This window comes from Crocodylus porosus, unplaced genomic scaffold (assembly GCF_001723895.1).
Source record: "Crocodylus porosus isolate Cpor-Errol unplaced genomic scaffold, CroPor_comp1, whole genome shotgun sequence".
Lineage (NCBI taxonomy): Eukaryota > Metazoa > Chordata > Crocodylia > Crocodylidae > Crocodylus > Crocodylus porosus.
In genome coordinates this window covers 49,554,798-49,567,620 of record NW_017728947.1, presented here as the reverse complement: position 1 = coordinate 49,567,620, position 12,823 = coordinate 49,554,798, and the positions used below count along the sequence as shown (strand labels likewise).

At 42.1% G+C, this 12,823-nt stretch overlaps 1 protein-coding gene across 1 annotated transcript in view; it reads left to right on the top strand.

Moving 5' to 3' along the window:
- Positions 1-2: 2 nt before the first annotated feature.
- Positions 3-12,823, top strand: part of MAP3K9 (mitogen-activated protein kinase kinase kinase 9) — a gene marked incomplete at its 5' end in the record, with an annotated part of 109,542 nt that continues 96,721 nt past the window's right edge. The window contains 2 exons of the mRNA XM_019551036.1: positions 3-258; positions 6,471-6,884. Coding sequence (XP_019406581.1) covers positions 3-258; positions 6,471-6,884 — 670 coding nt within the window. The remainder of the gene's footprint in view (positions 259-6,470; positions 6,885-12,823) is intronic.

The window sequence follows — 12,823 nt, the reverse complement described above, 5'->3', positions numbered from 1 at the left end:
GCGGCGCGGGGCCGCTGTGGACGGCCGTGTTCGAGTACGAGGCGTGCGGCGAGGACGAGCTGAGCCTGCGGCCGGGCGACGTGGTGCAGGTGCTGTCCCGGGACTCGCACGTGTCCGGCGACGAGGGCTGGTGGACGGGCCAGATCGACCAGCGCGTCGGCATCTTCCCCAGTAACTACGTGAGCAGCAGCAGCCTCCACCGCCACGGCGCCGACCCGGAGCTGCGGCCCCGCTACCCGCCGCCCCCTGCCATCCAGCGTAAGGGGTTGGGGGGGGGGTCTCCCTCTGCCCTGATCCCCTCCTCCCCACCTCGGCTCTTGGCTCGGGTGCCTCCAGGTCACAGGGGTGATCTTGGGGTGACCTTAGGCTCCTGGGGGCATCGGAGCTGGGATTCGGCCTGTCGCTGGCACCCAGCAATAATTGCACTGGGGATCTCAGCGGTGCAGAGCCAGCGGGATAATTGGTGGTGGGTACCATGGCTCCCGGGCTGCCCCCACTGCTCCTTCCATCCCTGGAGCTGCTAGGCCATCCCCACTGCCCCCTGCATCCCACCTCACCTTCCTTTTTGCCCCAGGCACTCTGCTTCCTTCTCCACCTCATCCTCCAGTTCTGTCTCTTGTATTGACAATGTTATAAATAGGCAGATGAGTAAAGGAAGAGCTTGCTTTGGTGGGAATAGCCTAGATTGCTACAGTGCCTGTGAATTAGCTTCCGTGTCCCTCAGCTTTTGCTCTGGCAACTCATGTCAAGAACAGGATACATTGATGTGTCATGAGTAAAGGCACAGGGCTTTGCAGGCCCCGTGGGTGTTTCTGCCAGCATGCCCCAGGTGGGGGAGCACTGGGAGCACACCAGTTAATTCATACTGGAAATGTTAGTGCACTGTTAATGCTTGCTCCATTGGGTCTTTCATCCCACCTGACTTTAAAAGTGTTAACAGTGAAGTGTTTGTCTGTGCTGACTTGTGTTACCAACCTACTTTTTATCACTTGACATGCCTAAGATCACATTCTGCCCTAAAAACCTACCACGCTACTGTTGAAGTCAGTTGCTTGGGTCCAGTTATGTAAGGGCCCCTGCCTTGTGGCCCTTTGGAAGCTCGTTGACTTGAATGGCACTTTGAAGGTGCTGGTATAGATCTCACTGCAGGTTTGTGGCCTTTATTGACTTTGTAGTGTAAAGCCATTTCAGCCTCTCTCAACCAATTAACTGCTGGCTCCAGCTGTGAAAAGCAAAATATTCCAGAATGTTGCTGCCAGGTCATGTGTCTGCTGTTCTCCCTGGCTTTTAGTTCATGGTCAGAAATCAAAGCTAGCAATAGAATGTTCTTTTTAAAAACCTACTTTTGGTTGAGGAAAGTCTTGCATGTGTGAGACTGTTCTGTAGAAAAGGAATAAGAGCTGTGTTGCATCTGCTATTATAGGCAGGCATGCACCTTCAAAGAGGATAACAAAATGACTTTCATTATGCCCATGTGTACCCAAAAGCACGTAGGTGGGATTAAATACTGCTTCCTTTTGCCTATGGGAGAGTCCAGGCTTTATTAGCATGAAAGGGCTAACACTGTTCAGATCCTGAAAGCTGAGTGACTCTGCTTTCATCTCCTGAGACACTGGCTTAGTCTTCTTGTCAAGGGTGGAGGAAAAACCATGCAGTAAGTAGTATGTTATGTGTGTTTGAGGGAGATTCCAGAGAGAGAAGCCCTTTCCAGGTCCTAGAGCCATTTCTGCTTCTGAGATGCTGCAAAAGTCCTGGTGCCCTAATCAGTACCCCCCTTTTTTTTTTAATGGAAATTTATGTAGCAATGGATCTCCAACTCCTCTCCTCTTACTGTGCATGCTGGTGCCCAGAGAGCTGTTGTGGAATATACTCCTTTCAGTAGCTCTGAATCATGTCCATCCATTTATATAACACCACTTCATTGCCATTGCTATCTGGAGTCTCTTTACACTTGCTGATGTTGGGCCAAGATTTGTTTCTGGGTATTAGATTTTTTTTATGCTGCAGTAGCTTACTACCAGGAAGTGATGCAATTTGATCAGGCTGCGTGGGATCATTTGTGAGAACAGTAGCTACCTTTGAATTAGGTTTGAAGGTTCACTGTGATAGAAGTTTTCCTTTAGACTCCTGTGTTAGAAGGTAATCATTTCCCTTTGGTGTTGCTGGCATTGTATGGGTATCCAGAGAGTTAATTATCTGGTTGCCTTTGTCCGTGTCTGTGCCACTTCCTTGCTGAGTTTGTGCCACAGAGGTCCTGGGCTCTTTGGGAACTCTGGGAAATGTTCTGTGATATTCTACGTCCACTTATGTTGCTATGTGAATAGTGAACTCTCTTGTGTTGGGAACATGGAGTGGCAACATTATCAATAGGCAAATAAGTAAAGAGAGCTTATTTTAGTTGGAATAGCCTGGACAGTAGTAGGCAGTATCCTCTACCACGTGACCTTTGTGCTTCAATCTTAATTTGGAGAAACTGCCTAAAGAAGTGAGCTCAGAACCTGAACTATTCTTTCCCTTACTTTATGGTGTTGTTCTTGATAGCTGTCAACATAGGTGCTGGTTTCAGTCCTATGAACCATTATCCATTAGGAGTTGAACCAACCAGTTGGTTTTACATAGGGTAATAAACATACATCAGGTGGTATAACTAGTCTGTCACTGTTGGTCTGGGCTGAGTTTAAACCAGTGACTTGCAGGCTCTATTATGTGTTACCAACCCCGGTAGGAATCAATATCTCTTTCATCAACTTCATTTTAATTTATTTCTGTTTTAATTCTCTTACTGCCTTGGGAATTATATATGGTTAAAAGGTGCTAATGTTTCACTTCACTTTTACAGTTAGCTAGAATGTATCTCCATCAAGCTAAATATTAAATTAAAAGTTATGTTAGTACCTCTAGCAAAGTTTCTTTCATGAGTAGCTTTTATTCACTTGTTCAGTGATGTGTGCTAATTAAAACCAACCCAGTGGTCTTTTTAAGTGTCATTGTGAAAGATGAACATCTAGTCAAACATGATTTTCCTTTTTTGGCTAATTTCTTCCAAAGGTTATCTCTGTTCTCAGAATGAAACACGATACAAATGTGGCAGTTTCTGTCTTTTCACGCCCTTGCAGAGAATCTGTCAAACTCTAGATTTTTTTTAATAGCTGCTGTCTGCCTCTTGTCCATAGTAGTGTCTTCTATCTTGCTTGTGTATTTTCTCTTTTTTTGTGTGTGTTATGTAGAATACATGGACATGGAGAGTGTGGGGTTTTTTTGTTTTTGTTTTTTAAATGAAGGTAGAACTGCAGGAATTTTTTCCCTTCACTCCTGCTAATCAAATAAAATGCATTCCTTGAGGAGCTGTCCATTCAGCACCCATGGGTCAGAACCATCTTTTTTATTGGAACGTAGAAGTATATGTTGGTATCCAAATTGCCTGATCAGTTTCTTTGACCAGTTAATATCAGAGCCAGTTTGAATGAATTATTCCTTTCTCCAGCTGTTTTGAACCCATCAACCAAATCACTTATGAAAAAATCCTACCATCAGTATCACCACTAGCACTTTCAGTAAGCTGAACTTTTGATTCTGTAAAGCTGATGTTATAGTACCATATCTACTGGTACTGTATATTTTTGTTTGGCTTTCTCTCATTAAATTGGGCTATGGGAACGTTATGCCTTTCCTGGAATTTCAGTTGTAAAAAAGTGGTGGTAGAGGGCAACTATTTTGTTTTGGATTTTCTTTCAGGAAGAAGTGCCAGGGTAGTAGTGAGCTACTGCATGGCTATTAGAAGCACATCTTGCATGCTTGTAGTGATAACATAGGCCCTGATCAGTGTTTTTTTTCCCCTTGTTGTATGCTTGATTTAATTTAGAAGCGTCAGGATACAAAACTATGGCTTTTTTACTTGCATGTAAGTCAGTGCTAGAATATCACAGAGCCATTACCATTTCAGAACTATGATAACCTCTCTGTGATTATAAGAAAGACCCTGTAAACTCCAGTTTCCTCATCCTGTTTTAAAGGGTTGCTAGGTAGAGATGGTCTACACAAGTGCTTTTCAATATCTGAGTGGCTGGGGGCCTTATGTCAATGGCAACTTCCCCCACTGATTCAGCATGCCAGTGCTGCTGTACCACATGATTCCTTCTGCCATGCTGCATGGTGGGCACCCTGTTGTACTGTGACGGTGCCCCCGTGCTGCACTATGCCATGTAAAGTCCCCCTGAGCCACCTTACCACAGGCTCCTTCAGCCCTACAGTGTGGTTCCTAGGAATGGTTGCAGGAAGCCTAAGCTGGAGGAGGAATGGGGACCCCAGAGACTCAAGTGGTAGCAGCTGCTGGAACAGTGGGGGAAGTGGCATCCAGACTAGGAGCTTGGGGCCACAAGGTACTTCCTTGGGGTATGTGGTCTGTGGGCAATCCTTGATCTACACCTTTGCAGTGATAGACAAATATAGCTTGGGCTTTCTCTTCAAGCCTTTATTTTTCTGGACTGTGAAGAATCCTTCCATCATCTTTTGGCAAAGTTGCAGGAAGCAAACTAGAAGGTTGCATGGGGTGAGAAGGACAGTAGGAAGAAGATCTTGTATGCAAGAGTTGGGAGCATTGTTTCTGGTGCATTGGCAGAACTTTGCTGAGGAAGTTTGCAGCATATTTGTATTATGGTTGTATCTAATCCATGTTCTGTTAATTAGTTTTTTGACAGACTTAAGTCAAGCCAAACTGAAAACAAATCTAATTTCTGGGCTTTTAAAATTCTAGTTTCACTTGATAGTCACTAAACTTAGAGCTAACATGTGGAAGTGCTTGCAGTTATGGGGATCAGGGGAAGTTCTTACTAGCCTCATATGATTGTGCTACTGCCTGAACTCCATCCAGCTTTGGGACCTTTTCAGGTAGGAACCTCTATAAACAAAATTTTAGTTATGTTTTCTTTCCTCAGGTCCTCCTACCCCTCCACTCTGTGGTCAATTTCTTTTGAATTTAGTTTTGTGTACCTAGCTGCTGCTGGACCAGCCTAGAATAATGCAGGGTTGTGAATACATGCCCACTAAGAGCAGGTCTGCTTTCTTTTCTACAGTGGATCTAAGGAAAAGGATTTGACTCAAGTTAGTTAATGGCAAACTTGGTATTCCATTTCCTCTGAAGTTTTCTGATGTGGAATTTCAAATACTGGAAAACGTTAATGCTCTATAATACATATGTCTTTTTAAATCCTTTACTTTCTTTATAGCAATAATTGGTAATCTGTATAGCTGTGGGTAGATAGCATCAGTTGAGTCCTACTGGGAATGGGACCCACCAGTAGTGCAGAGCAGGTGAAGTCAAGGCATGTTCACAGGTACATGATGTGTATAGGGTTTTTTGTTTAATATACAATATACTAGCCATCATGCAACACTCCTTTTGACCATCTATAAGCATAAACTGTGCATTGTTGTAGTGGCTTCTTCTTCCCCCGGCCTCCCCCCCCTCACCCCACCACCTCTTGGGCTCCAGATGCTGGTTTATCTGCTAAATTAAGTTTTGGGAATCTGTGAATTATTGGGCAATCCCATGTAACCACCAGTCTACTGAGGTAGTTTATAAAATTTAAGGTATTAGGTAAACTTAAAAATTATGACACACTGCTTTTCTAATTATTTCTGTCTGCTTTTTTAAATTATTTCTGTTAAAGTTTTGCTAAGTATTCATCCAAACATAACTTTTCCCATTACCAACTCTGCATAGTGTAAATATATCTGTTTGTCACTTAATCCTGAGTAATATCAGAACTTGGTTGACAATTTTGCTGACGTACAAGACAGCCTTGCAAAACTATGGAATTGTGGGAGAGCAAACTGGAGTCTAACAGGAATGAAATCACATCTGTGGCAATTGAAAAGTAAACGGGCTCAATGATCAAATGCAAGAAAAAGAGCTTTTTTTTTCATTTGTTTTTCACCTTACAAGTCAGTGTTATATCAATGTATATTAGGTCCCCAATATGTGACAGGAATATGTAACCTTTGCCCTCTCTCTGCCCCTGCCACTCATGATATGTAATTGACATCAACAAATAGACTGTATCCTATGATATAATGTAGATATCTTACCAGCAGTGTATCACACACTTCTCAGGTGAAGTCCAGTGAAACTCATATGAAAATGGAATATACTTTCACCAAAGTGTACAAAATGGTTCTGAAAAAGAAATTGCCAAACCCTTGATGGTTTCTTAGTTAGCAGCAAGGATACACAAAGCTGTCTTCTCATTCAGATTGTTTAGGGGTGAATCTAATGAACACTTCATTTATGGCTTCTAATATGGGTTTACTTATTTTGTAAGGGTGTCATTAGGCATCACAGATTTTTATAATGCAGTTCTGGTGGAGGCTCAATAATCTTTCCCAATAATTTTAAAATGTATTTTTTTCCCTTCTCTTTCTCTCTCTCTCTCTCTCTCCCTCTCCCTCTCTCCCCCACACACTTTTTCTAGTACTGGAGATTGACTTCTCAGAGCTGGTTTTGGAAGAAATCATTGGGATCGGAGGCTTTGGAAAAGTCTATCGAGCTATTTGGGGAGGCGATGAGGTTGCTGTCAAGGCAGCTCGCTATGACCCTGATGAGGACATCAGTGTGACCATTGAGAATGTCCGCCAAGAAGCCAAGCTCTTTGCCATGTTAAAGCATCCCAACATCATTGCCCTCAGGGGGGTGTGTCTGAGGGAGCCCAACCTCTGCTTGATCATGGAATTTGCCCGTGGAGGGTCACTAAATAGGGTGCTGTCAGGTAAAAGGATTCCCCCAGACATACTAGTGAACTGGGCTGTCCAGATTGCCAGAGGAATGAACTACTTGCACGATGAAGCAATTGTTCCTGTTATCCACCGTGACCTCAAGTCCAGCAACAGTAAGTACTATACTTTGAGAGGTCAGCATATTGAGATGGGGTTTCGGAGGGAAGTATCAGTCTAAGATCCTTTGTGAACCACTGTATCTTCTAATGCAATTCCCAGATCAAGCGTTACAAGGAAGTTTAGTTCTTGTCAAGATGGCAATAAATCTGTTATAGAATATAGAATCATTTTCCAGAGGGAATGTGTGAACAGCTTTGCTTTGCATGTGTCTATGAAGTTGGCTGCATGCAGTAAATTTGCAAAATCCTCCAATAGTTTGAGGCTTGGAGTGTGGTGTGTTTCGGTAGTACTTTAAGGTAATTTAATGTGTATACTATAGTTATGCCAACTTAAGTGAATATTTATTGTTACTTCGGTCTATAGCAGTGTGTAGAAAAGTCCCACTGAACTTAAAATGCCAATGAACCCTTCCTCTCATTGTTAGGATAATGAGTCTAGTTAAACCTAAGGGAAATGTTCCTCAGATTAAATAAATTTTGGGTAAACATTGCTATACTGAATCAAACCTGTATTCCATTTAGTCCAGTGTTGCATCAGATTTGACAACTGTGGGAAAAACTGCCCTCAGCCTCAAGTTTCCTGATACCTCATCAGGGCTAACTTCGACTGCAGTATTAGTTTAAGCATAATTTTGAGTATTGCTTATGATTCTCCTGCACTTTCAGGTTTCTAACTTGAATTTAGGGCTGCTTTAATTTAAACTTGAGCTAGCATGTCTTTTGAGGGATGTGTGCAGAAGTTTGAGTGCTGCTCATGCTGGAATTAGCAATGCTTTGCAGCTCTTTTGTAGTGTTGCTGCTCTTCCTCATGCTAATGCTGCAGCAAAGAGTACTTCATAGTTAGTTTTAGGTTTAAGCTTGGAATGTTTCTTCCAGGATTTGTTAACATCAACTATAACACTAGATGGTCTCTTTATAAAGAATCCATTTTGGACTCTTTCTTTTTTTGCCTACGTGAAATGCCATAGTAATGAGTTATACAGCTAAATTAATAATTGTATGACAAAGTGTTTTGTTTTTTATTATTGTCACCAAACAAATTGCCCTGAATTTGCCCTTGGTCCAGTGTTTTGAGACATGGAGAAAAGAATTTCTTAATTTGTCTTCTCTACTGTTGATTATTTTATATATTGCTATTGTCCCCCCATTTTTCTCTCTCTTCTAAGGTAGACAATTTTAATTTTTATAGTAAAAATATTCCCTTGTCTTGGTGGACATGTTTAGCATGTATTTCATGTTTTTAGCCTGGTGCTTACTAATCTTTTTTTTTTTTCTTTGGTGATGGTTTTCCCCAATTAAAAAGGGGAAAAAAACCCATCATTGTTTCCTTGTGTTATAAGCCAATGAAACTTCATCACTCAATATTTGCAAAACACTTATGACAATTCAAAAGTTCAAAAGAGCATAAAAAGCATAGACTCTTCCCCCCCCCCACATGCCTTTTTGCTTTACCTTTAATTTGCTCAGTCTAAAATATACTTAAAGCATTTCTAGATATACAAGAATGGAAGCACCTCAACCATGCATGGACAGCTACCTAGCTAGAGGGACAGAAAAGCAAAATGTCATAGTCTAACTGGACCCAGTTAGATACCATCCATATTGTGAACAGCAAGAATAAATGTTTCCTGTCAAAATAAATCAATGGTGTTTAACTTCTATTCCACTGTAGATTAAGTTATTCAAGCTAAGGAGTTTGCTGTGTATGTTGTTACAATCCACCCTCTCTTTTGGAAGAAAGCAACATGTGAGAAAAAGAGAAGGACAGAGTGGGGATATTTGAGCAAGGCTATGGACAGTGGAACATTTAAGTGTCATCGCTGAGAGCAGAGAGGCTAAGAATTCATTAATACATAGTAGTTACTGCACATTTAGCTTAGTACTTGCTTAACGAAGTACTAAATGTTCAGTAACTACAGTTACTGTGCAGTACACAGGGTTTTTTTGTAATGTTTACTGCACAGTAGTCTAATAACACTGTGCAGTAGCATATTAGCACAGTTTTTGACTGGCATGCTACTGGGCAGTGTTATTAGGCTACTGCTCAGTAAGCATCTTGTGTAGATGCACCCAGTGTTTAGCCATGGCACATGGTCCTGCTGAGAAAAATTCCATTAAAGACTGGAAGTGCTAAGGATATCTTCAGAAGGAGTAGGGAAATGCCAGGGAAGGGAATTTCTGTTGTAACCCAGCAAGAACAGCAGACAGTAGTAACACAGCTGTAAAACAAGCAAAATGTTGGGCAAGGAGTTTTGGTTTGTTTCAAGTAAGCAGCTTTTATTTGTTTCCCTCCAGTTTAGATGTATAAAAAACTGTAAGAGTGGTAATGCAGATAAAGCCTTGGCACTTACTGTTTATAGAAGCTTGTGTGCTTATTTTCTAACTTATCTATCCAAATAGAAACTGTTCTTTGTATGGTGTGAATTAGGGTTGCTGGTTATGTTAAGAATTTGCTTGCATGTGTACTCTGCTGTCTGGATATGTAAATAAAATGCTTATTCCCAGAAGTATTTGGCATCAAAGACATAAGTCAGATTGGTGACTTTATTGCAAATCTGTGATATTTTCTTCACTCAGTGATACATACATGATTTTGTGAAGATTGCACCTTTAGGAAGAATTCATATTTGAGTAAGTAGTGTGGCTCTTTGTAAGTACTGTGGGCTCTTTTAAAAATTTAAGAGGTTTAGAAACTTAAACCTCTCCAGCCCTGTGGGCCAGATGATGGTGCAGGGCCAGTTTGTGGGCCAGATTGGACCCCACACACCAGGATGGGGCCTGTGTGCCCGGATTGGGCCCTATGTGGGCTCATCTGACCACTGTGTCCTGGGAGTGGGTCCTGCACTGCCTCTGCCCAGTCCCTTTTGTCAGGATTGGGGCCCTGTGTCATGTCCGGTCCCAGGACCATTGACCATCCTCCCCTCCTTCCCACATTGTCCTGGTTTAGAATATTGGCAAATCTTTTCTTTGGAAGCATAGTTGGTAAGTACTGGAGAGACTGTCTTTCAGAATAGGAGTGTTATTCTGTGCCCTGTAAAGGTTTTGAGAAGATTGGATTTTGACTTCTTTGGGAATATAATTCCATCTTGAAGGGGGCCTGAATTTACAGGTTCCAGGAGCTGTCCAGTCCTGAATATGTTGGCTGTTCATTTGGAGCCTGCAAAATAGATTTTAACCACCCTCCATGCTCCTTAGTAAACAGGGTAGACACCATTCCTTATTTTTACTTCCCATATAGGAAAGCTCCATTTCTCCCCTACATTTTCCTTCCCCATTCCATTGTCTTAACTTTTTGAAACTTGACTTTCTTGGATACATATCTGGTGAGAAGAGGAAAAGCGCTCTGTAACACTGATGCCCATTTTAAGTAGCTTTCACCTGACAGATGACTGCTTTGGTTGCTTTGTAAACTATGTTATAAAGCAAGCCTAATCTTTTATGGGCATCATTTTTTGAGTTTGGGCTACATTTTGGAGACATGTTAAAGTTCTGCTGCCAAGCTACTTCTGGCTCATCTGCAGTAGGTCAGACTTGAAATCTACTTTGCCAGCTTCCACTTTTTCTTTCATTTGGATGAATGTGCCCATTGGTTAACAACAACAGCTTTAATACAACTTATGTCTGCACATGGAAGGGAGAACATAATCCATTGTCTCCTTAGGAGAAAAGTCAGGATGGATGTTTTGGTCTGGTATGTGAAGAGATGTGGTTTCTCTTTGTGTACTGCATCTTGTTCCAAAGAGGCTCAGAATTTACCCAGAATAAGGAATTAAAAATTGCTACTTACCACTCCTGACTTCTACCCCTTCTCTGTTTCTACTGGAATATTGAAATTAGCATGGCTGCTTTTGTTTATTTCTCTATTTGTACATCAGCCTTCAAGATGCAAACACAGCTCGAGGAATAATGCCAGTTAAGTGGTGCTGCAGAGAGGCAGCAGGGGATACTAGCGCTTGTTTGACTGTTTCAGCAAAGTGTGGCTTTCTTTGCAATGCATTATGGGATGTTCTTTCCAGATGCATCTCAGCCAAGATATTAAAGCACTTCACAAAAGTCACTATCTTCTTTTTAGAAAGTAGGACTAAAGCACAGAGGTTAAGCACATGATCAAGGTCACGCAGTGGGACAGAATGAGAGAGAGCCTGAATATTGTGACTCAGACCTGTGTGTTCATCAGGAGATATTTTCTTTTCAATTCTTGAATCCAAAAGAAATTCCTCCCTACTTTATTTTTAAAGCATCAAACTAAGTCTGAAATCCCATCTTCAAAACTGCAGCTTTCAGAAGACTTCCCACAATTGTCAAATCTATGTGTATTTCATGTATAGAATGTCTTTTTCCCGAAATTTCCAAATAAAACTGACTGTCACTCAGAACATCTGTCCCAGCAATTTAAAACATTCCATAAATAAAAAAGATGCTGAGAATAGAAACTTTATTTCTAGGTAAGTAGTTCAAATACAGCCCAAGGGTACCAAGAATGAAATTTGCTGCTCTCTGAGGGTCTATACAAAATAGTAGTCTAAATAAGTGTTCCAGGTTTCTGGTGTTAGCTTGACACATTGACCCTTTTGCTGATAGCCTTGGCACAGGGAAAAAGTAATGAATAGAAGTGGAAATCATATCATCACCCAGCCATTCTACAGATGGCTCCATTCAGGGCATGATTAAGACTCATTGGTAGAGCATGTGGAGGTCTGCATTGTCACTTCCTGTTTACATAAACAGCTGAATAAACTTTCCCAGGCTTCTGATGAAAGATGCCAGAACACCATTGATCCCTGCTGTCAATACACCTTAAAAAAATCAGTGTTTTTATACAAGGAGAGGCTATTTGATGGTTTTACATGGCCATCTGAGTCTGTGCTTCTGATCTCAATCTGTCACCCAAAAGTAGGGGAAGAGATAGGAATGTTAACTTCTATCCAGTAAGTCTGCGTGGTTAGAGTATACCTCTTGCAGATCCTGTGGGTGCACAGGGATGACTCATCAGTTCTGGCTCAGTTCATAAAGCTGAGTATAACTTTTGTACTGTGGTTGAAATCATGGGAGAAACTTTTAGATACGTCTGATCATCATGAAAAATGTTGTAGACAGGCTTTTCTGTGTGCTGTGGCATGGTGGAGATTGCCATTATCTGTTTACTTGGTTCATCCATGCATGGTATCATATCATTAATAATATGCAGGGTACGATGGTCTTTCTTCTATGCTCTGCTCTATTGGAAGAAGTATTTACTGTCCACACTGTGATCAATAAATCAGTTGCAATATGGATTATGAGGAATGTTATCCTTGTCTGCATGCAGGGATGTGTTTAAGAAATGCCAGCAAATAGGAAAAGTTTCACTCAGGGCCTTCACCTTGGCTATTCCTTTGTTTATTCTCCTTTGATTGTCTAAACTAGTGGCACTTCTTGTGCCTCTGAGACAAGTTTTCAGTATTACTGTTTTGGAAGAGTAATGTCTTAATTAGGGGTGCACTGATAGGTTTTGGGAGCTGATATCAATAGCTGATTTTTAAGGAGATGACATATCAACTGATACCAATCTGATTTCCAGTTAATCTCTGTGTAGCTGGTAAGTCTATTGTGGTAGATGGAGAGGGGAGCAGATCAGCACCCCTGTGGTGAGGAAGGCAGTGGGGCAGGGGCAGGCACTGCCCAGCTGGGGTGGGGTGGGGCACGGGATAGAGCCACGGCTCGTCTGTGACGGGTGCAGTGGCTCCCACTGCTGTGCACACCTTGGGAGGGTGTGGGGGGATGTATGTGCCCTGGATCTGTCTGGGGGGTAGGAGGTGGGGAGCTTCATCTGCAGGCTGCACCTGTGCCAGGCTCTTTCTGGGCATGGAGGCTGCACTTGGGGCTGTGCTCCTGGCATGTGGGGGTTGCACTTGGGGCAGGCGACAGTGGCCCTGGGAGGGGTTTTTTTTGGG